At 36.7% G+C, this 26,977-nt stretch overlaps 1 protein-coding gene across 3 annotated transcripts in view; it reads right to left on the reverse strand.

Annotated features, from left to right (window-relative positions):
* The window catches only part of DPP4 (dipeptidyl peptidase 4), a 69,989-nt gene extending 43,938 nt beyond the window's left edge, over nucleotides 1-26,051 (reverse strand). The window contains exons 1-8 of one of the 3 annotated variants that reach the window (XM_007421526.4): nucleotides 25,917-26,051; nucleotides 22,628-22,715; nucleotides 8,927-9,016; nucleotides 8,113-8,204; nucleotides 7,929-8,003; nucleotides 5,633-5,685; nucleotides 5,481-5,553; nucleotides 3,909-4,029 (exon numbers count right to left, since the gene is read on the reverse strand). In XM_007421526.4, the coding sequence (XP_007421588.1) occupies nucleotides 3,909-4,029; nucleotides 5,481-5,553; nucleotides 5,633-5,685; nucleotides 7,929-8,003; nucleotides 8,113-8,204; nucleotides 8,927-9,016; nucleotides 22,628-22,715; nucleotides 25,917-25,922 (598 nt within the window). In that variant the 5' untranslated portion in view covers nucleotides 25,923-26,051. Of the gene's footprint in view, nucleotides 1-3,908; nucleotides 4,030-5,480; nucleotides 5,554-5,632; nucleotides 5,686-7,928; nucleotides 8,004-8,112; nucleotides 8,205-8,926; nucleotides 9,020-22,627; nucleotides 22,716-25,916 lie in introns of all 3 variants that reach the window. The other 2 variants (XM_015889596.3, XM_025172614.2) reach the window with 2 other exon arrangements.
* Nucleotides 26,052-26,977: the final 926 nt, after the last annotated feature.

Genomic DNA, 26,977 nt, shown 5'->3' on the forward strand with positions numbered 1-26,977 from the left:
ATGGTGTAATTTAAAAAGGAAGAGGGATGTATAAGAAGGGCCTGCTAAGTCCTTTACTTATCTTCCATGCTTCTTCCTTGATTGCATTCATTTCAAGGAACAGGTAAGGGGAAACTGCATGATGGAGAAGCATGCTGCAACACAAGCCATGGATCCTGGAAGATTCAACATTCTTTACCCCAAGGTTTCTCTTGTTATTTAAGTTGGATTTCATATACCTTGTGTTTGTTTGAAACCAAACTTCATTTAAAGACATATAACCACTTCCCTAGATATGTATTTCTTACTGCCCTGAGAAACAATTATGCAGTACAGCCAAACTTAGCATTCCTCGGAAGAAAATATACAAGTACAAATTAAACATTCACTGAATATTTTATGTCTAAAAAGGCACCTTAATAAGTACAATTACTATGGGCTGTATTACTTGAGGTGGTAATAAAAATGTAAATGTTGAAGACTTCCCACTTTCCTTTATGAAGGGAAGTATGTCTATATAGCAATTTTCCATCATCAGTCATTCCTAAAAACTCCATTAATAGAAACTGTAGAGTGAGGAACCACTGTGTGCATGAAGCTTACTTAATGAGTCAAAAGCAATGGTTGACAATCCATACCTAGATATAATAAAATATATGGATCCATTTCAAATCATAGCTTGGAGGATCTTCAGTTAACTGGATATGCATATTTCATTTCCTCCTCTTTATGTGTGTATTTTAAATTAATAAGGTAAGGTAAATAAGAAGCTTTTACTTATCATTTGCCTTAGATTAGCTTGTTGTTTCACCCAAACCTAAACTATATTGTGCAATTAAGCCAAGATCATCTGGTCCCCTGTTACCTCATTACAGTGCAAATGCTAATGTGACAGTTGAAAAATGATTCCCTTTAAAATAATTAAAGGACATGTGACCTGGTATATTCTAGTACTGGAACACTGTCACAGTTCCAATATACAATAAATATAAAACAACTACCAATGATTCCTCCATTAATTTTTGAATATTACAAATAAATTTTATTCAAGGAACCTTTTAGGAGTCAACATTTAGCAAAGGAATACTCAATTATTCTGCAAATATCCTTTGGGTAATCTTTGTGATTTAAAATCAGCTTTTGATTCGATCCCTAGAGGCAGACTGTGGAAGAGTCTGGTAAAACCTTCTATCAATCTACAGCTGTTGCTGTTAAGATATAATGTGAAAATACTTAAATGCAGCTTAGACAGGGTATCTAGTCAGATCTTAATTCAGTGGGGATTAAGCAAAGCTATACACTGCCTCTCCTTCTGTTTAACTTCTACAAAAATATAATAAACTATCTAATCATAAAAAAATTTAAAAAAAAGAACTGGTAAGGCAACAATCTTGGTCCTGTATATGGGTGATGCAGCAATTCTCTCAGCAAATCTAGTAGGCCTAAGAAGACTGATTCAAGTTCCTGCCACTTTCTATGATAGGACACCTGATAGGAAGTCATCAGAAAAAACCAAAATGATGTGTTTTACCAAGAGACCTTGAGGAATAAACAGAGATGTGTAATAAATGGAATACAACACTGAGCAGTTTAAATCCTTTAAATAAGAATGATGTTTCATTTTCTGATTCTTGGACCAGACAAGTTATATATGCCAACAGTTGCACTATGTGAACCTCTTGAACTTCCTATCTATTGGAGATACCCTCAAAGTATTCAGACCCAAGGTAATTTGCAATTCTTAAAATTCTTAAAATTTTAGCCCCAGACAAATTGTCCACTCTGAATTTATAAAAGCAACTTTTAGGATGCCACACTGTGTTTCAGATACCTTCCTGCTTAGTAAATCTGCGATGTCCATTGAGACCAGAAGCAGCTATTGTATATTGTTTAATTTTAGTAGCTTAAATTAACATTTTTTAAAAATATATATTTTGCATTTTTAATCCTTCAGGACGTAATTTTAATTCATTTTTAATGGTACTCTAGCTCTGTCCATTCCACATGAAGTCAAGGACAGAGAAAATATGCACCTAGTTCTTCATATACCCTTCAACTGGGAGGATATATGCACAACTGGATGTTTTTTTCTCTGATCTTGACTTCATGGGGGATGGTCAGGGCTAGAGGACCATTAAAGAATGTACATCAGATTCTGATCTTTAGAAATGTAGAAAGGCAGTTCTCCTCTCTTTAGGAACAACATGGAAAAAAGCCTACTACTAACTAGGTATTTATTTAATCTTGTATATTCAGACGGAAGAAGAGCCTTCATCTGTATTCAGTGCTTTATCTTTGGTCCTACTGGTGGAGGTATTTCATAGTATCCCTATTTGATCCATATAAGCTAGAAGTAGAATCAGTCCTCATACACTATGATGTTCATTCTACAAGCTGTTTTGACCAATTTTTTTTTATTTTTTTATCTGCGCTCAGTCGTTACCAACTCTGCAGTGACTGCTTGGACGAGTCCTTGCAGTTTTCAAGGCAATTGTTTCAGAAGTGGTTTGCCAGAGCCTCCTTCCTAGGGCAGAGCCCAGCTGGCGAGTGCAGGAGGCGGGGTTTCCGTTGCTTCGCGCCCTTTTTGGGCGCGCACGGTTTTTTTCGCGCTTACCGGCAACTGCTCCCAACTCCTTTTTGCAAGGCGCCGCCAGCATTTTTCCTCCCACCAGAGTGAGAGTACCCATTTATCTACTCACATGAGTTTTTGAACTGTTGGGTTGACAGGAACTGGGGAGGAAACAGGAGCTCACCCTGCTAACGCGAAGGCTGGACTCGAACCGCTGAAGCGTCGACCATTTCTGGCCGGCAACTTTCAGCATCATTAAGCCGCTGCGCCACCGCATCCCCTTTGACCAATTTATGTGGGTTATTTCATAGAGAATATAGGAGGAAGGGCAGATCACTGGAAAAATTGGCAACAACGTTAAATTGTGTCTCCTGATTATGTATGTATGACATAGACTACGCATAATACTGCAGAGGTAATAACACTGTATTCCTTGTCAAACATTCAGCTGTGGTTATGATGTAACCTTAGAGAGAAAGGGCAAAGTAAAAATGTACTTATAACCACTGTCAAGAAGATTGGAAGCCGCTTCTTCATAATCTTTCTTTTCTTTCTTTTTCTTTCCTATTTCTATTTTCTTTTCTCACTATTTACTATTCTTCTTTATTATCTTTATTTTCTCTTATGGTTTTTACTTTATTAAACATGTATTTAATAATAATTATATCAAAAAAATTTAGCTGTGGTTTATCACACATATATTTCTTTTTCTTGCCTATTTTGATTATAATACTTCTGTCTGACTTTGGATTGTATTGTTGCTGTTGTTATTCCAGAAAAAAACAAAACAAAGATTTTCTACTGCCTGGAAGCAGATACTTCTGAACCCCTACCTATCACCATGTGTAAATAAAGGAGAAAAGAGGAGAAGGTAAGATATGAGACTAAGACTTGTTCAATATATCCATTTTAGGCCGAACCATAGTTATTATCAAAATATAGCCACTATCAATTAAAACCAAGACAAATTTCATAAGCCATGTGGAAGGACATTTCTCAGAATAAGCAAAACACTGTGCTGGAGTTGCTGCTTTAAACACTGAGGGGGCCATGTCTTTGAAAAGTGTTCAACGTTCTAAGGCTCTTTCTTGGTCTTTTTAGCCCATGTTCGGACGACGTGTTCACTGGGGTTGTTTCTGACGCAAAGTGTCTTCTGTGGCTACTCATAAGGCATAGAAAGGGTCTTGAAAGCTAGAAAGGCTACATGTCCCTTCCAAAGATGGAGACCTCACCCCCCACCCCCACCCCCGTTCCAAGCAGTGGATTTAACCAGTGGATTATATAACCCTAATATTTTGTTCCTTGTATGAGGTGGTAGTATGTTGTTGTTTGGATTTTTATTCCTTTTAATGATAGTTACCTTCATACACCCAGTCTGCCAATCCATTTGAAATTTTGTTTTCAGCTCCATTCTTAGTGATTGCAACAGGTTCGGCATTTGGTGTTGTTTTCACATAAACATTGTTATGCCAAACATAAGCCTGCCACAAACAAACATTACAGTATTTACCATCAGAAAATGACTTCATAACCCTTACTTTATATCAAACAATTTATCTTTTCTTTCATTTGATGTATTTCTAGACACATCAATCCCAAAATGGAGATTTCTTTATGCTGGCTGTAAGATCCTTCTCACCCATTTAATTATCTAACTTTTTTTAAAAAAAACCCTTGTTAGGCTAAGAATAAAGAGAATATCAGAATGGTTCACAAGAAAGACCTAGAATGCTGTATTTCGTCTAATCAGTCCTGGGAACTCTCAACACTGTTACCTAAACCCTGAGCCAGCAAAACTCAATAGGGATTATGCTGTTAATTTCAACCATATTCAGGGTTCCAGGCATTCCATTCATACTCCCTACCACTGGCTTTTGTTTCCCTCCAACATTCAGTCAACTTTCAATGCTTACTCCAGATCCTGGGTTCTTCCTGGATTCAGTTTTACCTTTTCCATTTTGTGATCTGGAAATGACTTTTGCCCAATTCCATCTACATTAAAATATTGTTTTCTCCACTGATTTCTCACGTTTGCCCCTCAAAATATTTTGAAATAACTTTGCAGCATGATGTTTAAATGTTTGGAGGTTCTAGCAGGGGAGTGCAGCTATTGTATACCCTTGACCGAAGATCAGTACATTCCTTCTAGCTGGGGTTGTGGTCCTCTTCCATCAAGTATGCAGCTTCAGGAGCGATGTACATGGAGCAGTGAGGGAGGCAAAGGACACCCTCCTAACCAGCCAGAAAAGCCAAATCAACCCTGATGATCAATGGGGTGACAATGTTGCAGCTAGATTGCCCTCACATGTTTAGATGTAAGACTCCAAACTTCCTAGACTAGCTGTCTTCTTCCCTCTCCTGCTATTCCCCATTCAACCAGTTGTTGGTGGATTTTTTTCTCAGTCAATATTCCAGGACATTGAGGGCTAAACCACATAATAAATATTTAGCATGCAGCTACCTTACCATTTTTTAAAAATCTAGAAAGTTAGTGAATTAGGGCCCAACTCAGATCAAGTTCACTCTGCCTAAGCTGGGAACTCAAGACTTATCATTTCACAAATTGATGATTTTAAAAAATCTGTGTGTGATGACTTGTAAAAATAAGGAGCCAAGAGAAAATTAAGCTTCACCCCCCACCCCTGAGTGGCCTCAGTCTGAACTGGACCTCTACACATTTACTGTAAAGAAAAATATGTACGGCACCAGTTCTCTGTATATTTAACATTTTATCTAGTTAAATGAACTGGAGCCCTTATATAAAAATTCTGGAGAATTCCCATCCCCTCTTACAGGATTTTTTTTCCCCTAGATTTTTGAGAAATTTCTAATTTCTGTTGCATGGACAGTGAAGTTTTGGTTATAGAAATAGGGCACAGGAATATCTAAACTGGTGTTCGAAGTAAGCCTTGACTATATGCATTTTACTAACCAGTTTGTGTCCAACAGGTGACCAGGATATATACTGGATAGACTTGTGAAGTGGATTCTCAGTTATTAAGGTTCTATGAAGGAAACATAAAGAAAAATATCAATATAATGTAAGCCATTAAAACATTAAGAGAAGACAGTTCAGTTACTGACCTTTTATCTAGATCATAGATATGGTATGATGCAGTATATGAGTGCCTCCACACCTGCAAAAGTAATATTTGCACATAAATAAAAATACTTAAATAAACAAGAGTGTAGTTCAAAGTTAGTATTTTAAGAGGTCCTGTTTGCATGAATTTTATCTACAATGATAATAAGATCATGATAAAAAAAAAATTCAAGTGCTGCAGATATACTTTATCTCAGACCTCTTGGTACTTTCTAGAAATAAAGACTTCAGATAATAAATATCAGTCCTTGTGTGTGGCTGAGGTCTGCCATATAATATTCAGTCATACTGCTAAACCAACATTTATCATGACATAAAAAAAAAAACCCTCAAGATTATGCGCTCTCTTTTCTCTTACCACAATCACATTGAGGGCATTTCTACCCTACATTTGGAATTCTGATAACATGCAGCCAATCAGTGCTCACCTTCAACCGACCAATAGGATCAGTGATATCCAGTCAGGGACACCCTTCCCCAAACTGCCATAGATCTCAGAACAAGAAAAATCCCCTTATTTCAAGTTTACACAAAAGTCAAATAAATAGTTACCACTCCCACACACAATCTTCTTTTTCAATACCGGTTGGTTATAGTATTTCAAAAATATTCTGGGCAATTTCTGTGATGGGAAGCTGGCTACAAAGGTGTTGTTCCTTTGTTGCATTTAGAACATAGATGAAAATATTAGGTGAAGGTGAAATGAAAGCATGTCAACATTTTGCAACATTCTTTCCAATTGACAGTGACTATGCTGGATGGACTGGATCAGGTATCTCACTGGAATATCCGTGAGAGAGTTGTGGATTGCAACAAGGCATGGGCCAAGATGGAGGGCATTTGTCCACACAAACTAAGAGTTGAGGTATCTGTTTTTTTCAAAAGATGTGACCACTACAGCTGTACAATGTTCTGGATTCAAAGAAGAAAATGTGATTTGAAGCATGCATGATGTACACCTTGTATCTATCAGCCAGAAAAAGCTGCAGCTCTACCTGGTGCAACGAAAAGGCACACATGATTTAAGGAATGATGTATGTAGCTATACATATTCCAATTCACTTTTTCCCTTTTAAATCCAGATCACAGCACAACCCTAGTAACCATGGCTTCATGCAGTCGTAGTGACTGGAATAAGGGAAATAGATTCTCAGGTCTTACTCACAAGGACAGGATGCTGAAATACTAGGTCAGAGGGGGGCTGGGAATTATGGTTGACTTAAGCTCAGAAATCAATGAAGCAAAATTTCCAACCAAAAAGGAAACACATTGCTCACAAACTCCTCAGTACTGCAGTATTCCAAAAGGGAAACCCAGCCCTCTTCCCATTTCAAATAAACCAATAGATTGATCATGTTCAGAGCTTCTTCTGAACTGTTGCAAAGCTGTCATGTAAAGGTGCCCTGAGAAATCAGAAATATTTGCTTTTGTTTTCAATTAAGAACAGATCAGTGTTATCTAACTCCTAAACTATGGTGGGCAACCCTGTGCCCTGAAGCCACGATTAACTTGAAACCTCACCTCAAGCAATCAAATCAGAGCTTCAATAAGAGCCATCTGACCCTCTTCTTACTTGCTTCATCTCTAATCACTAAGTTAGCCTTTAGAGCCCCAATAGAAAAATCTCCACCCATTTTAGAATAAAACTATGAAAATCACAATTCAAAATCGGCTTGTTGGCTTGTTTTCCCAAACTATAGGTAAGACTAAATACACTTTATACAGTTGTGAACATGGAACTATACTTATTTTTAAAAATATTCATCAGAGGAAAGCAACTGTGTGGGGTATCTTCCACACGCAGGATGCCTTCAGACAAGACTTTGTATCATTCATACCATTCTATAGGGGCAGCAGATGTGACCATCTTTCATTTATACTTATAATTCTTCAATATTTTCCCACTACTTTTTTCTCTTCAATATTTGCCACTCTCACTTCTTCTATTAAGGAGGAAAAGACAAGGATAGTGATAAAAAGGGAGTGCTACTTTATTACAGAATAACTAATTTGCTGTTGTTTGGAAAAGCCACTGTGTTAGGTGCCAAGAAGTTAGGAATGAGTGAGAAATCAATCACAAGATAACTACTAATGCAAAATAATTGAACAGAAATTGGTACATTGTGGAGGAATTGGCTAGACCTTAAAAAACACAAAAGGTCTTCCAAGTCCTCCCCTGTCTAAATGCCGGAGTGAATCCATACTGTAAAGGATTAAAACCATTTTTATCAATATAAATGGATTATGTGGAATATAAAAGTATAATATCATTGCTACCTTCTCATAATCGTGTCGCAGAAGAGCAAATTTCTTGTCAGGTGACAATATTGCCTCAGAACTATTGTAACTGGCCTGTTGATACAAAGAAAACATATTAGTAATATAACAGCTATGGGTAAGGAAGGAAATGTTCAATACAGAGCTCTCTTGAAGGGGTAAAATAATATTTTAAAAAACATACTAATGTGCTATTTGAGAAGATTATAGACTCTGTTCCATCATCCACATTGTAGAGAAAAACGTTGTTCTGATTTGTGTGGACATACTCATAACCTAAAAAGGGAAGAAAAGAGGAAGACATTCAGTGCCAATAAACCAAACCTTCTCTCCAAACCAACCTCCCCCCAAACCCAACAAGAAATCCTGCATTATTCATTATGTTTATTGTCGAAACAGTCTGTTTATCACATATGAACTCAAACATGCTAGAGAACACTTTATTTCTAGGGCTTCATGGGTCAATACCAGTACCCTGAATTTACCTGGGAACATACTGGCAACCAGCGTGCTGATTACAATATAGGGGTCCCACTGTTGAAGCAGCTCTCAGATGCCACAAACTACTGCAGTTTCTAGGTAGTTTTAATCCAGTGCTGAGGTAATAACAGTGTGTGTCACTGTTGCTGGGGCTTCCCACTGCAAAAAGGGCTACAACTAATAAACCAGGCCATTGGATAAAAGCTCATTACAAGGCTTTGGGGAGAATGAGAGGCAAAACACAGACCAATTATCTCAAATATATCTTGGTTTAGATGAATTTTGTATGCGGTTCGCCATGCTAGTGTTTGGTTAGCTGAACAATGAGTTCTTATTTAAATAGCATAAAGGTTTAAGGAAGAATGTATACTTTTCAATGTGTAAGCAAATCTCATGAAGCTGTTATGAACAAAGCTCCCAAAGCTTGTATGTTTGGACACAACTTTCATGCTCTTTCTAACATATATTTTGTATAAATGAAACAGCTCTGAGGTATTCCAGAAGGGTAGGGTCATTACCTGACACCCACTGAAGTTGATATGATTTGTACTGAAAATCATCACTCAAATAGTCCTGCAAAGAAAATTTTTTGCGGGAATCAGAAGAATCTGCTAACAAAAGAAAAAAAAAAAGTAAGGTTCTTTGTGAAGGATGCCATCACCATAATCTAATCTATTTTATAGTCCAATGTAAATATATAATTTGCAAATGTAACCTAGACTGCTTAGGGCTCAAAATGTAAAAGTGGTTTATTGTGATTTTTTTCCCCTAAGCATAAAGAAGAAAAATACTGAATTATCTTTCTTCCATTTGGTGTTTCTGAAATAATAAAGCATTTAATTTCTTTTGCTAGGGAATCTCTTTATGTTCCTTCATCAATCTGAAGGTGGCTTTTCACTCAATTTCCCATGAGAGGCTCTGCTGAAAATTAGCAGCTTCATCTATGGATCATCACCCCTTCTAGATGACAATGATACTTTATGAAGGCATCTCTCTATATTTTAAATACATGCAAAATGGTGATCTGATCATTCCTACCCCCACTCTTAAGGGAATCAAGCAGGGATGTTTTCTGGCCCATTTGTTTTTTAACATGTACATTAATAATATTGCATAACTTTTTTGGGTGAAATTCCACCCTCAACCCAGTTTTCATACTCCTACATGCTGTTGATTTTGTCATCTTATCAGTGTCCCAAGTACATTTATGGCAATGCTTATGCACTATATTATAATATCAGGAAGAAAAGTTAGAAATCATTCCAAAATAAAGGTAACTGTTTTCTCCAAGTGCTGCATCACCAGTTTACATAACTGGAAAACTAACAATAACCAAATTGAATAGGTCAAGGCCTTTAAACATCTAGGTATGTATTTCTTCTACCTTGTGAAGACACCAGTCTCTCAATATAGGCACAAAAAGCTGCTAATGCATTAATTAGATATGTAAATTACAAGGGCAATAATTCTGTCCCAGCAGTAGTGAAACTATTCAAATTAAGGTGCTAAGCATTTTTCTCTCTGGTGGATTGCTTTGCACTTTTAAGGACATTTCTGAGCTAGAAAGAACCAAATTCCAAATTCCTTAGAACCATGTTCCACGCCCCCCACTTCACTGGCAATTCATTTCTCTAGTGAAAACTTGGCTGTGTGTCAGTAGAGGTCTGCAATGCTGACTAAAACGAGTTTGAGTCCTTAGCTCAGCTTATTCTTATACCTCTTCTCTTGAAAGAAACAAATAGCTTCTGAGTTGGTTTACTGTGGATTCTCAACACATACTCTGCTTACATTGGTCTTAGAAAAAGGTGTGGTTGAGGCTAAGCAGAGAGAATTGAATTCAGATGTACAAAATGAATTCTCTGAATCCTCTCATTCTCACTATATAGGCTTTGTCAACACTCCCTATGTCATCTTTGAATATCTCTAAAACACAAAAAGTGTTCACCTGGTGAGATTTGATAACTACCAGGGAGATCCAACTATTTTCCTTCTCAAGAATGCTTTGCATCTACTTGAATACAGAGGTTGAGATGATCACACATGTTTTCCTGAGATGTCCTCCGTACCATATCTGGCACTTAGAGCTAGCACCCCTCTTCATCAGCAGATGGCCCCAATAAGAAGTCCTACTTTTCCTGTTCCAATGGAACCTCTATGAAAGTTGCAAAATTTTGTGCCATTTTAACTGTAATCAGGAAACAAGAATGGCTACTGACACCTATGCTGGCTAATGCAACTTGACTGATACACATACACACCCACAAAAATATATACATACATCCTTGTTGTTTATTCATTCTTATTTGTTATTCTTTTTATCTACTGACAATTGTTTAGGTGATGTATGGTAGTTCTACTGCCCTTTTGGTGTATGACTGCATAGGAAAGAAAGAAAGAAAGAAAGAAAGAAAGAAAGAAAGAAAGAAAGAAAGAAAGAAAGAAAGAAAGAAAGAAAGAAAGAAAGAAAGAAAGAAAGATTGTGAGCAGAGCCAAAAGAATAAAAGATAAATACAGCTAGCAGTAATACATCTCTATAAAGAAAGATTCCAATCAAGAACAAAAATAAATAACAGTGGGACAGAAGATCATACAAGTTAATTTTACATTCATTTTTGAGATTTACTTCCTACTGATTCTACTTCATACTTTAAAATAAGGGATTACAGGGACTCTGAAATACCTTACTATTGGGCTTTTGGGTCTTCTATTTTGATAAAAGAAAAATTGAAAAAGAGAAAGATGTATTAGGATTACAATGTCTTCTAGTGGTACTAACCAGTAAGTTATCTGCAGGTGATACAACGTGAATGATGATAAAAAGAATTAGTTAAATCTGAGTCTACAAGCAGAGCTCTTCTCCTATGCTTTGAGATTAAAGATTAAAACTAGATTACCAAGATGATTTTTTGTCCTTTGCCCCCAGTACAGCGCAACATTGTGAGCAAAGTTTGCCTGGCATTGGCATGAGTGCCCCAGTATGGGACAGGAAACAAGGGTAAAAAGCCTCATACTGTGCAATATCAACATTACTAAAGCAGAACAAAATGTCTAGCAAGACTCAATCTAGTCCTTAGGAATGGCAGTTCCTAAGAAAAGGAAAGGCATATGACTCCACAGGATGGATACTACAAACACAGGTTACCTAAATCACTAGCAATGCCAAAGTAAAATGAACCCATGTTTCACTGTTTCTGAATATTAGTTTTTTATCTTCTCTTTCTGGTCAATATATCTGAAATCTAATTCACAGAAATCTGCAAGTGGTGGGTTCAAAAGCAATGTTATTACCATCTATAAATATATATCCTAGCACTGCAGTGAATTCCACAAGCCCAGTTTGACAGAATACTTGTGTTTCGTTAATCATCTTGTAGTTCCGCAGCTCTGCTATCCCTTGCCAATCTATTAGCTGGAACTGGGAACTGCAAGGCCAGATGATGCCTTATCTGACTCTTTGCAAAAGGCAGTGTGTTCTAGAGGGAGTGGGCATTTCATGGTGCATCCTTTTCCAGATTGTGCTCTCCAGAGATGGAGGACCTGGCAGGTTTCTGGGAATTCTGGGAGCTACAGTCTAACATATCTGGAAGGCACTGTATTGAGGAAAGTTGGAACAAACTATTACATAGCCTTAAATAAGAATTGTGCATTTGACTCCCCCCCTTTTTTTAACTCTCAAACCACAGAATAAGAGTTCAAATCTGAATCAGAAAAAGTGCTTTCCAAAATTCACCTTCCTGATTCCCCTGTGGTCTTTCAGTTATGTGAGACAACTAAACTTCCTTATATATATAAAAATGAATATACACATGTTAAATCATAAATCTTAACATATATTAATATCTAAAGCCATCATGCAGTTTGGAGAACTTAATTTCTTTAACAAAGATTAAAACAGATTTAAGTCTTTGCATCATGGTTTCATTACTACAGTATTCAAAAGTAAGTCCAAATGATATTAATGAGGTTAAATTTCTGATAACTAGGGACAAGATTTCAATCTTAGTCTTCGGGCTTCTGTATGCTGTACTTATCCATGTAATCTTCCTTGAAGTTATGTCAGCTGAAAGTCTAACAGATATGGCATGAAGGTGTAATTTTCAGGCCCCTAATGAAATTTGATCCTTGCAATACAGCCATATGTATTGCTTAAACTGTACACCTTTCCTGTACTTTGTGCTAAAAAATAGAACCCTCTCCAAACAGGAAGCACATTTCACACTTAAAACCTAAGTATCAAAATGAGATGCAGCTCTTTACATCAGCTTTTGCCTATCTTGCAGTTTAGAGCCCTAAGTACTATACAGTGTGCTAGGACATAGCAGAGCCATCTAATAACTCCTTTTATTATGCCACATTATTTATGCATGCATATAATCAAGGCTGTACTGTTACATCCTGCTTTCTATTACATTTGCATCTCTCAGCTTATAATAATTTTAAAAAACATAAAAGCCAAATTCTATTGAAGGGACAAGAAGGAATACAGCAAAATAAACAAGTACTGCAAGAAAAAGAAAAGTGTGAGGAAACCACCTATAGTCATGAGCTCTGAGAAAAAATTAAAGTCTCCTATAAACTCAAAGCACCATGTACAGACAAGGATGTCCATAGCTTCTTGGCAAAATTAATTGTAACTCTGCATTTTTTTCTGGAGAAGGCTCTAATTCTGGTGAAGGTGGAAGGAAAGACAAGACGACGACCAGCAGCAAGATGGATGGATTTAGTTACAGTGGCGATGGGTGCACTGTAGAACTGAAGGATGAGGTTAGGGACAGATCATCACGGAGAAAATCTATCTATGTGGTCACTAAGAGTCGACAACAACTTGATTACATGTAATCATCATCATAATCTATCTATATTTACTGTATATATCCTACCCTCCCGGCTTTCCGAAAAGATTTAAAGACCTGGCTCTGTCAGTGTGCATGGAGTGATATGGGCTCTACCCGCCCCTGGGGGTGGTTATCCCCCTGATGATGCTCCTGGAATTACTTGTCAATTTTCTATCTTCTTGGAATTTATTTATTTTTAGGATTGTTTTTATCTTGTATTTTAATGGATTTTTATCTTGTTGTAAACCACCCAGAGTTGTTTCACAAGATGGGCGGTGACAAATCTGATAAATAAATAAATAAAAAGTTCATCCCACTGAATTTATTGTTACCTACTTCTGAATAGATATGAATGAGATTGAACTGTCAGTACTCTGTCCTTGACATATTCCAGTCAACCACCTTTCAGCTCAGGTTATTCTATTGTATCATTAGCAGTATGCCAGTAGCATCTACCACACAACTCGTTGCTTGCTTTCCTTGTAATCAGAAGTCATACTCAGATTGTGTATACATTCAGAAACACCAGGAGGTTGTCGCTCGTAAAAAATACAGCTTTGCAAAGTAAAAGTCCGAAGTTCAGTACCTAGTGCCTCAACAAAATCCAATAAAATCTCCTATCTGAAAAGCTAGAGAAACCCTGACAGCGGATACAGACAAGATTTATGTTCTCCAAAAGACCCTACCAGCTGATATAGGCAGGACCAATGATCTGTAAACAGCGGTTTCGTACTCTCACACGCAGAGTTAAAAAAAAAGCAGGCCTTTCCAGCTGAAAACATAAAGGGTATCTGATTTTAATTATGTGTAGTTTTGAAAAGGATATGCAACAGACCAGTTAAAAAAGAAAGAAAGAAACTTGGAGTTTTGACTTCAACTACTGTAGGGAATTATCTGAGTTCTCCAGATTCGCTGTGTACAGATGGAATTACATCCCTCCGGTGAAATGATCAGGGGAAACAGACAAAGCACAATAAGCTCCACTAGTTCACAATACTGAATGGTATGCTACTGTAGTGAATGATACTATCTAAAATATGTAGGGATGTAAAGCACTATTTGAAGTACAAAAATAAATTGCGGTTTTATTGTAGGAGGAAACAGACTTATTAGGAATAATGGGGAAGGTGGAGGGCTGTATTAGTTTGTGGTAGCCAAAAATCAAAAGAAGTCTGGTGGCACCTTTTCTGACTAACACACTTAATTAAAAGGCAGCACACTTCATCAGATGCAGTTCACAAAAGCTTATGCCTTTTAATAAAATGTGGTAGTTGGAAAAGGTGCTATCAGACTCCTTCTGATTTTAGGAATATAGTATGGGTAACCAAGAGCAAGAGAGACGAGTATCTTGCATTTTACCTTCCATGAACACTGATCAACATCTAAGTACAGATAAAGGGTGCAGTTAGAATTCCAGTTTAAAATATCAAAGTCCTTTCTGATAACAGAGCCATGTGTTCAGGGCAGCTTTTGTTTCTGGGAAATCATTGGTTACCAAATACTGAATACAACTGTTGAACAGATAAGCATCTTGCTACAACAGAGAATCACAGAATTTTCTCTAGGCTGAATTTTAAAATTAATTATTTTCTAATTATCTGCTCACAAAGGCTTTTAAAAATTAATTAATATAAATTATTTTCTTATTTGTTTGCTTTAGGGTTACATCCTCACAAAGTTTTTTTTTTTTAGAATAATTAAAATAGTGAAATAAATTAAAAAAACAAACTTACACCACCAACAGAGAAAAAAGATAAATAGTAATTATACAGTGGAAAAAACCCTAAATATATTACAGTGATTAAAATAAACTAAATTATTATTAGATTTTTATCCCGCCTTTTAAAATATATTTTGGTCAACTCAAGGCAGTGAACATACCCAATATTCCTGCCTCCTATTTTTCCCTACAACAACAACCCTGTGAGGTGGGTTGGGCTGAGAGAGAGAGACTGGCCCAAAGTCACCCAACTAGCTTTCCTGCCTAAGGTAGGCCTAGCACTCACCGTCTCCTGCTTTCTAGGCCAGCACCTTCACCATTGCACCAAACTGGTTCTTAAATGTGACAAAAGTAAAAAAAAACCCAGAAAAAATCCATGTAATACCCACAGATAACAATATAGGGTTAATTCAGTCATCATAAAATCTAGACAATATAGCAAAATGTTACATCATGTTCTCGTTTTTAGAACACAAAGACTTTTTGAAGATATATAAACTCATATCCTGGGTCCATTCCTTAAAATCAGGAGAGTATGTTTCTTTCCAGTTACATAAAATTATCCTCTTTGCTGTGTTGCAGGTTATCAAAAATCTTGATAACCAATTCTATATTTTAGAAATATAGTTCAACGTCAGATTGAAATCCTTAACTATAATATTTCTTACAAAGCTAATATAAAAAGCCAGTGTCCATCTCTTTTAAAACATTCATTGAAGAGTCTCCTAAATATGAAATAATATTGGCTATACCCTCAAAATTACATAACAGTTCGGAGAAAAGACAGGAAGGAAGATTAAAAAATTGCCACATAGGAGTAGCAGGAACAGGAACTGGAGGAGAACGTGGCAGCTTTGGTAAGAAGGCTTTTGCACAAATCCATCTTGTGCATCAACCTCATCCTTATTTTGACTGTGGACCCTTCCAGTAGTCACTCTTGCTCTGGTTACCTCATGCATGGACTACTATAATATGTGCTCTGTGTTTGGTTTCTCTTGAAAAACTTTTGGAAGATATAGCTGGTCAAGAATGCAGTGGCATGTGCAATTCTGGGCATACTTCATCATGGCCATGTAACACCTTTGCTCTGTGAGCTGTACTGGTTACCAGTAGGCTTCCAGGTGCAATTCTGGGTGCTGGGTATCACCTATAAAGCCCTTCATGGCACAGGCTTGGTTATCTGATGGATCTGTCTTCCATATTTTCTGCCCAGCCTGTACAATCAGGCAGAATTGGCATGCTACGGGTCCCTTCCCTTAAGCAGTGTCACCTGATGGGACCTAGGAGATATGCCTTCTCTGTTGCTGCACTTGTTCTCTTGGACACTATCCTTCCTGAGATTCATTTGGCCCCCACCTGGGCCATGCTTAAACGAGCCCTGAAAACCTGGCTCTTCTCCCAGGCCTTGGGTTAAAGTAAAGTAGTAGGTCCTGTGTATTAACGTTTTTCAAGTTTCCCTAAATGTCTGTACACAAAAGATACAGGGGGCAAATCCAAGGGAATGCCTTTATTTGGGGGCTATTAGTGAGAAGGACCTATTGGTGGTACAAGACAGCTAACCAATCTTAATAACAAGCATTCAAGGATGCTTCATGCAGATATAGGGAAGACTGCAGGCATCATGCTGATCCCTCAGATAATCTGGTTATAACCCATTTATAATTTTAATTGTTGGGACCAGAATTCTAAGTCAACCTGGAAGTTTATTTAAATTGACATAGAATTGGAGTCATATACATTCATACTTCTCAGCTAAACCAAGGAAGGCACATTGTGATGGAATGGAATTATGAAGGCCAGACTCAGGGAGAAAAGCATTTTCTTTCATCTCCTGAGGCGAGAGGGAGAGATAAGAGGATGAGACTGGCACCTCCCTGAGGAATTCACAATGTTGTGGCTGGCATTACTTGGGAACTGGGGTTTTAATCTGGGAAGATTCTTGCTAGAGGTTGTAGCTAATAAACATTGCTGGACTGAATTTACATGGTCTCTTGGAGTTCTTGGGCTAGGCCTGACATCAATCTTCCCAGACTGAAACCTCAGTTCCCAAATAATGCTAGCCACAACATTGTGAATTCCTCAGGGAGGTGCCAGTCTCATCCTCTTATCTCTCCCTCTCGCCTCAGGAGATGAAAGAAAATGCTTTTCTCCCTGAGTCTGACCTTCATAATTCCATTCCATCACACACATCCTGTATCAGATCTAACTTCTATGCCCTCTTCAATGGCATGTCAATGATATTGCCATTGCCCAATTTGAAAACAATTAATGAATGGGTAATTGAGATCAGAACCCATTGTTCCAGATAAACCTTCAATAGGTGTACAATCCCAGGCTTATTAAAGATCTAGCTGGTTCCATCTGCTACTTATGACAAATCCAGTAGCATCTCCAAGTTGCACACCTGACCCTTCAAGGAGAGGGCAAGCATATCTAAGACCAATTTCACAGAATTTGCCGGATCTGCTGATTTCCTCCAACATATTGAACCTTTGTCTTACTAAGCTTCTATTTGTCCTCCCTTCAGCTATTCTAATATTATTTTCATTTGCAGAGATGGACAATCTGATGTCCTGCAGATTTTTAAAACCACAACACTCATAAATCTTTGCAATTTGCCATGATGGCCTTAGTTGATGGGAGATGGAAATTGCAGTTCAGACAAAAATCAGGAGGCTACCTGGTGGCTTATTTTAATAATTACAATTTCACTGTCCCTTTTGGATTCAGAATTTGATTCAGTAAATGAAGCTGATTTAATAATACAAAAATAAATGGAAATTAGGCTCCTTAAGACTTAAATCAATTTGAATTTTGCCAAATTTCAGTTGCCAAAAGTGAATCATGATTATTGCATTTTCTTAGCTTAACAGACAAAATTATTTTGGGGAATATCTTTATTAGTGCAACATCTTGCCATGACACACATTAATTTTGTAAATGTTATATAAATTGACTCCTTAAAACCAGTTTATTCTATCATTATAACTTATGGTAGCTTTCTTAAAATGTGCCATTAGCTACTCATTTATAAACTGTTAAACTAAAGTAGACATGAGCAACCAGAACTGTACGGGAATCACTTGGTATATAGAATATACATACTTAGCTTTTTTCTTATCTTTCATTCTTTCTTTTTTCTTACCTTTTTTCTTATAGCCATTTTTTATTATTGGTTGAAAGTCAGGAACACATTTTAAGATCTTTTAAATATAAAATATTGTAACACTAATACACAGCTAAAATTATACAGGCTTGTGGAGTCCTTGGGGTTCTCTGAGCTTGGTTCTTTTCTTGCAAACATTTCATTACCCGTCTAGGTAACATCTTCAGTGCACTCACTGAAGATGCTACCTAGACAGGTAATGAAACATTTGCAAGAAAAGAACCAAGCTCAGAGAACCCCAAGGACTCCACAGTTCAACCCTGAGCTACACATATTCACCTCTATAGGTTATACAGACTTGCATTAATTAAAAATTAATCACCACTTGCATAGAACTTTAATTAAATAAGGTTAGTACTTAAACTTGCAGCCAATATAAAAGATTATAGGATTATAAAAAAATTAAATTCATTGCAAATTTCTTTAAAATATCTGCATTTGCTATTTCTCTTTAAAAAGACCATAATTTAATGTATTTGTATTTATGAATACAGAATGATCGCTAATACAATTGGTTTTGTCTTTAACAGAATGATTTCTGGAATTTAGTTACCCATATATTGGCTTTTTTTTTTTTTTAAATTAGGTGCATTTCTGGAATTTTCCAGAAAGTGGAGTATGAACTTCTTAAGTCATTTAAATTTCTGCCAACATGTGGAAACTATCAATAACCACAACGGAATGCCAATATTCCTGAAATTGCAGTATTCTGTAACCAGTAACTGGAATCATATGCATTGGTAAAGTGTATATTAAGAATGCGATGCACACTGCATAATAATTTTGAGTGTTATTTCACTTCATTTTTTTATATGGAAACATTCATCCACTAAAAGAAGAATTAAGTAATTGTTGTATTTGTTTAAATTAAAATAACACAGTTTAACTGTTCCTCATGAAACAGTTATTTTTCTCTGTAAAGTTAAAACTTCCTCTTTTCTTATTCTGCATGCCAGGTTTCTGTTACAGTTTCATAATCTGCATTTATACACACAAAAAAGATTCCGTTTTGTTTAAAAAAAAAAGCTGCTTCACTAGTAACAGTTACAATTCTTTCACTGATTCTTTTGCAGATCCACAAATTCTGAAACTCTCATGAACAATAAATTCTAAAACTCACAAGGATAATACATTCTAAAACACTCAGGAATTGTGGGTTTTCATTGATTACAAATTCATTCAGTATTTGAACTTTAATAAGTGCAATATTATACACTTATAAAATTCTACAAAGTAGCCACTGAACTGATTTAGATTAAAACATAACAAATAACCAATTTCATATGATTAACAAAGATGAGACCAGATTTATGCTACAAGTGGATTCATTTTTAAGATATTACAGGCCCTGCATACTCAGAACAAAATTTCTGAATAACTGAATCTGAATTTCTGCCTGTTTCCAGTTTAAGAATACAGCATATGAATGTATAAATATACTAAATATAATGCAATTGTTTGACAGCCAGTTTGGTGCAGTGGTTAAGGCATCAGGCCAGAACCCAGGAAAGCAAGAGTTCTAGTCCTGCCTTAAGCACAAAGCCAGCTGGGAGTCATTCTCTCTCAGGCCTAGGAAGCAGGCAAGGGCAAACCACTTCTGGAATTCTTGCAAGGAAACTGCAAGGACTAGTCCAGGCAGTCACCAGGAGTCAAAAACTCACTCAAAGGCAGGACTTCCAGAGGAAGAAATGGCAGACTGAAGTGGAGCCAATGACTGCGGTGAAGAACAAAGATCTGATGAGTAGAACAACTCTTCAAACCTCTCTGGACAAAGAGAGGATGGGAGATTGTCCACAAGTGCTCTAGATAGTTGCTCCTTGCGAGGAGACTGTAAGACAGTAGTCTCCAGTGGGTTTAGAACTCTGGGAGACAAGGGAAAACCATCTTGCTCAAGCCACAGTCAGCACCTTTAAAAGGACACTAAGTTCACTTCCTTCCTTTTCTAATCACTTTTGGAAATTGCTTGATAATTACTTTTTAGCTATTAAAGACCTTTCGATCGACAAGTCTGAAGACACTGGGTGAGTCTGCTTTCAATCCTTAATGAAAGAAAATTTTAACTACAAGCTTAAGAACTTAAAAATTTTGAAATAAACAGCAAAAAGCTAATTAAGATTTTGATTGTAGAAAATTATAAATGGATTAAGGGTCCAGATAAATTTGAAATAAGATTTGGAAATTAATTATAAAGAATTCTTCCCATGGGAAAGTGGACTTGTTTTGAATTTTTTCTAAGGCATAATAGAGATAAGCAATTTTAAAAATTGGACACTAGAGGGAACTAAATGTTTTAATTAAAGGAGAATACATAACCCTGCTTAACAGCTACAGAATGATGCAACATATTATAACATTGGAAATACTGAAGGTCACTTTTGAAAAAATGGAATCAGAAGTTAATATCAACAATGTCAATAGTGATATTTGCTTTTATGGCTAGATTGTGTCCAAAAGATGTTATGGAAGAAATGGAAGAAGAGGAACAAGCTTTATCTGACAGAGACAAAGTTGACACTAAAAGTGGATCTACAAATGACAGGCTACAAGAATGACATGGAAAAAGATGTCTCACTGGACATATAAAAGAAATCAGTTGTTGCTTTAAAAATCAAAAGGGAATTACAAATAATAAACCAAGAGAGTGACCTGGATAATTATTTTATATTGGATTTACAAAAGAGACTTGTTAAAGCTTGGATGAATCTTGTGAGAAGGGGCAAAGAAGAAATGAATTCAAGTTGTGACATTATTTGAATGGACTAAAGATTAAGATTGAAGGAAGACTAAAGATTAAGATTGAAGGAAACAAAAGGAAGGAATATAAAGATTGGTTTATCTGATCAAGATTAAAATAGATATGTTGTTGTTACTGGCAACCCTTAATGGATTTTTGCTGACACCAAGACTGAAATGACAATCTTTATGAACTTGTTTATAGATAAGAGATGGGACATAGGAGGAAGAGATCATTGGTTGTAAATTAAGAGGAAGTGAAAAGTTACTAAAATTGCTTATACTTGATGTAATGAAGGTTAGAATTCACGTCTTTATATATTTCTTTTCTCTTTCTTTACTATATTCTTACTTTTCTTTCTATTCTCTGTTTTTTCTTTTCCTTTGCACTTTTTATTCTTTCTACTCTTTCTTTCTTTTAGCTTATATTAATTTTTACTATTGCAATTATAATCTTTAATAAAATTATTTTTTAAAAAACTGACTCAAAGGCACAAAAAAAGAGCAACTGTTCAGTGTCTTTAAGTGAACATCTGCTCCAGTTTTTTAAATAAAGAAATAGTAGGGGGATAGGTTTTTAATACTAAACTATGTATATAACACAGAACCTTTCCTCTGCTTACCAGTTATGACCTCACACAATCTCTTACAACTGAATATACTGTAGTTTTAGAGCTTAACTAAAAATATAAAAGTAAAGTACCTTGGCAAATTGATAAAGCAAGATATGAGGAGTGATGGACAGACTAAGCCACATGTTCCTTTTGCTAACAAAATGTCTGCCCCATTTTTATATGATTCATGCATATCACTTTTTAAAATCCAAATTGTTACTATCAGCATGGTTGCTTTAGGATTAGCTTTATGTTTGGCTGTAAGGATTTTAATGCCTTTTATTGAAAAAGATTCTTGATTCCCTCTTTGGAAGAATGGCTAACTAAATTGTGGGGCTATGTCTCGATATCCAGAATAATTTTGTATTTAAAAAGCAAATCCAATGGAAAATTTAATTTTAATTGTAAACTATTCTTGTACTACAATCTTATACAAGGAATTATACCACATCCAAAATTTGGGGTTTAGAGTTCATATTTTAATGTATAATTTACAGTATTGGTGGAATGCGTTATTCACTACCTATAGCTTTCTTTCAATGATTGGAACAGTGTTAACCAAGCACTTTTAAAGTTTGCATCTGACATTATGGCTATAATAAACAATTTGATTTGAATTTAAACAGGAATACATGGATTTTGATCAGAAAATGGACAAGAAATATCAAGATATCAAGAAACATCTATAAGTATCTAATTATGTGTGGAATATCTTAATTTTATGATGTTTCAGGTATGTTACTTATCCACCTGTATTTCTCTATTTGTACCTGATTTTCTCATTTCTACTACCTATTTCTTATATTTTTGAAAATATAAAAAAATACATAAATAATTTTTAAAAAGGAGTAGCATTACATTCAATGACCTATTAAAGCAGCTGCCCCTTTCCAGATTTACACAGAAACCTAAAAAAAAGTAGGCAGTTTTGATAAGAAGCAGGGAGATAGATGTTGTGTTCAAGCTACAGCAGATACACTTCAGCTGTATTATTTTCATCATTTTCAAAGCTTGCACAAGTCTGATTTATACAATACCAGATGAAATATTTTTTTTGCCTCTGTCTTAGGGTCCTCTGGCAGAAGGCTTTAGAAGACCTAATTTCAAAAATTATTTACAATACTAAAATACTAAGTGATTATTAAACTTACCTTCCCTTGTCAACAAAACTACTGGAACAACTATGGCTGTAATGATAACTGCAAGGGCAAGAAGGCCTAATAGGTATTTCACTACCGTCTGTAAAGAAACAAATGAAGAAGTTAGACATGTGCTGGAAAACAGGGAAAGATCTTGGCTAAGCCAAAAGCCTATTGACTTCAGCATCCTGTTTCCAACAGTGATGCTTCGGAGAATTGCATTAGCAAGACATGAGCTCTCATATTTCTGGTATCATGAGGAATGTTGGTAAAGATGCAAAAAAACATACCTAGTGGCAAAATGTGTTTTCTGAGCTGTGTCTCTCTCCTTCCCACTTTCTGAAAATTAATATTTTTGGTATATGTCCACAATACATAACTTTCTTTTTCTACAACATTGGTGGTTTCCTGTATTTTCAGTACTTTGAACCTGCCTCCTTCTCCTACAAAGGTTAAAATGAGATGCTAGATTTCTTAGGATACAGCACTTTGTAGTACCAGTTGTAGCAGATATTAAAAACAATGGTCACATGGATAGTAACCATTGATAACTTTTATCTTCCTTGAGTTTAAGTGACTCCTTTTAAAAGCTATATACATTCAAAGTGACTTCTGTGATTTAATTATGCACCTGTAGGAACGCACGTCTAAGCTATCCCAGATCTCTCCCCATTTATCTTTACTGGAAAGCCCAGGATTGTAATATTATGACAGGTAGAGAAATCTTCCGTATTCCTAAAATGTTGTAAATGTATGAAAGATATGGAGGCCTGAGGAAATTTCTTTTTCTCCTAAGGCCTTCCCCTCCACAAAAATGGAAAAAAGGAAAGAAATTAATTATGAAACATTTTCAAATATTTTCTCTTTAAATTATTTATGAAATGATTATAATGTGAAAGTCTCTTGGGTTTGAGACACTATTTCTGGGTTTGAACTACCTTAACATGTGAAAAAGTAGAAAAGCTTGCATCAAGACAGGCAAATCGATAGCCTTTAGAAGTCTATGGCAATAATGTAAAATTGAAAATAAAGGATCAGAAAAAGTAGAGACTGTTGGCAATTATACTACTTCATGTTCAAAAAAATGAAACTGTTTGGAAAATATTTCATGTAGCAAAATGTGTTTTCTGAGCTGTGCCTCTCTCCTTCCCACTTTCTGAAAATTAATATTTTTGGTATATGTCCAGAATACATAACCTTCTTTTTCTACAATGTTGGTGGTTTCCTGTATTTTCAGTACTTTGAACCTGCCTCCTTCTCCTACAAAGGCAAAAATGAGATGCTAGATTTCTTAGGATACAGCACTTTGTAGTACCAGTTGTAACAGACATTAAAAACATTTTAAGTAGATTCAAAAAATAAATTTATAGTTAATGAGTGAATACTTTTCAATTTTATACTGTACCTCAACCATACTTTTATGAACAAACCAAACTACCTGTAACACATTTCATAACATAACCAAATGACTACATATTCATAAAGGATGATAAAACTAACTTCAGTTTCCCTCCAAAATTCCACTTTTTCTGAAAAAACAAAACTATTTTTCCCTATTGTTTCTAAAATTCCAGAAATTTTGCTTCTTTAATCCATATCCATGACATTACAAAGTAGTAACCCTCATCCACGCGCAATACAAATCAATCAGGTCTCTTGTCTTTCACTTGAGTGATTTATTTTAATTTTGTGCTAAAATATTATTGGAATTCACAATACTAATTAGGCTTCATACATTTGAAAAGCATTCTTGAATTAAAAACTTCCTTCAATCATCTTACCAATCATTTTTGATAAAATTAGCCTTGAAGCCAGAGTATTCAAAGGATAGATTATTTTTTTTCATGGAGTAGAAAAAAGCTTGCTGTTTTTCATGGAGTAGAGCAAAACTAAATGCAGGTGGATTGCCAACAGGCCTTGCCTTAAAAAAAAAAAAAATCTCACCCATCATCAGGTTTGTTCCATCATCATCATCATCATCATCATCATCATCATCATCATCATCATCATTTCCTTTGAATCAGATTTGACTCCAGTGACTACATGGATAAGTCCCTATAGTTTTTTTGGCAAGATTTTCGGAAGTGGCTTGCCACTACCTTCTTCCTAGGGCTAAGAGAAGTGACTGGTCAATGGTCACCCAGCTGGGTTCATACCCAAGGCAGGATTAGAATTCCTAGTTTCTAGCCTGGTGCCTTAACCGCTACACCAAACTGGCCTATTTAATTTACCAACAACAAATTTTAGCTATTTGATTTTTTCCTTTGATTGCTCTTTTAATACAAACAAGCTGCCATGTAGCAGTCTTATCAACATATAAATAGTAGGATTACTTTAACATGAAATTTATTTCTCTAAGTGATGGTGGAACCTCAACAGCTACACATTATTCTAGCAACAAGGCATATTAGATTTTACATATAATCACCATTTTATCTTGTAACTCCCATTCAGTATTGCAGATCTTTGCCTGAACCTTTGTTGATTTCATAAGGCTACCTGCGCATTCATCTACAATCTGAACTTCTATGCTGTGACCATACAGGTTTCACTTTCATAGAACAGACATTCAAATATTGTATCAACCATCTTTTCTGCGCTATATTCTTTATATCCCTTTTTCAAAAAGAAGTATACTTATGAATGCTGTGAACAAACAACACAGGCGGGAGTATTTCTGTGGTCCCTGTGTCCTCCCAAACTGACTAAGATCCTGGAGTACATGGCTTGCCACTGTTGAAGGAAGAACACAACACTGAACTCCTAGGTCCAAACAATTTTAGCCTCATACAGACAAGAGAAAGGCACTCCAGCATTTTTAATGGCTTATCAAAATTGAACTGAGCACAGGAGTTTTGCCACAGGAAAGAACTTTGCTATTAATGGACATTTCGTTGAATTTTTAAGGTACACCTGGGGGGGTCTAATCTGAGACCAGGTCCCTAATTCTACTGAAGGGTCGAGGCTATCTATTTAGTGTTATTCAGTAGTGGGGAAGTGCAATTTTCCATATGCTCAGTAAAACCGCCTTCTTCAGCGCTGGGCCGAATAAGGAGGCTAAACATCTGAACCGTGGAGTGCGTTAAATCGTGCATGTTCACTGGCAACAGGACCGAGAACGATGAAGGTCCCCCTGAGAAAAAGCAGGGGGACCACTAGCTGAGGCGAGCGCCCCAAAGGCAGCCTTCCTGGCGCGCGAGCAGCGCTTTCGCGCAAGCACCTACAGGAGTTTCGCCGCAGTTCTCCGCGCGAGAATAGCGGCTGCTGAGCTAGACGTTAGGGGTGCAGTTCACTTACTGACCTTCATCGCGGGAAGCTCCTGCTGGTTCTTTGGCTTCCAGGGAAATTAGTGTAAAAGGGAGGAAACAGCAGCGGCAGGCGCCTTTCCCGCAGGCTCACTCGCCCCCCACCCCGCCCCTTCTGTCCCGGATACTCTGTGTAGGCCGCCAAGTTAAACATTAGAGAACTTCGGAGGCGAGGGCAAAATCTTCTCCTGGCTGTCACTCTTCCCAGGATGGGGCCCCGCGCAGAAAAGCAACCAGGGTGGGAGGAGTCAGGTTGGTCGAGAATGTCAGGAAGAGGTGGAGGGTTACCGAAGGCGGGGGAGACAATGTGGGGGCGAGGTGCCAAAGCACGGGGAAGGCAACCCAAAACGTGAAGTAAAACGCGCCCGTCCGTGCCACAAAAACAGAAGGTTCCCCTCGGTTTGGAGAGTACTTGAGCTCGTGGGCGGACGCTGCTCAACCGGTGGAACTGGGTGTGGGGGGGGAGAGGAGGAGGCGGCAAAGATTTTGGCGCGCGTGTGAAGAGAACAGACCAGGTTGCCATGCATACGGGTGACAAGTCCAAGCAACTTCTGAACGTCTGAAAAGAAGTGCGAACCAGGGCTGGAGGTCTGGCTGAGTGACTCTGAGTCCTGGGTCTTGCTAACATTAGAAAAACGGTCTCCTTGGTTTGGTCTTTGGGGACGATATTAAATATAAATATTTAATTAAATATTAAGCATTTAATTTAAATTAAATCTTTACATTAAATATTTAAATACTAAATAAAATTAGATTTTCAGAAGCAAATGTCTCTGTGTCGCATGGGGCATGTTTCCCTAAAATGGAGATAAAAGAACTTTGTTGATGACTGAAGATGCTTTCTTACTGATTGGCTTGTTGTGTCCCCAGCTCCAAGCATTTATACAGAATTTTTGTATTTCAAGCAGAACATTTGTTCAATAATCCTGTTTGGGGCAGCTTTCCCAACCCAGCACCGCACATGTATAGCCAACATGGCAAGTTGGCTGGGTTGATAGGGACTGTGGTCTGATAGATTTGGAGGATAAACAGCTGGCGTAGCAAGCTTCCTTGCATC

Source organism: Python bivittatus, unplaced genomic scaffold (assembly GCF_059951505.1).
Source record: "Python bivittatus isolate LINGU-HERP-01145 unplaced genomic scaffold, Pbiv_v1 ctg000480_np1212, whole genome shotgun sequence".
NCBI lineage: Eukaryota > Metazoa > Chordata > Lepidosauria > Squamata > Pythonidae > Python > Python bivittatus.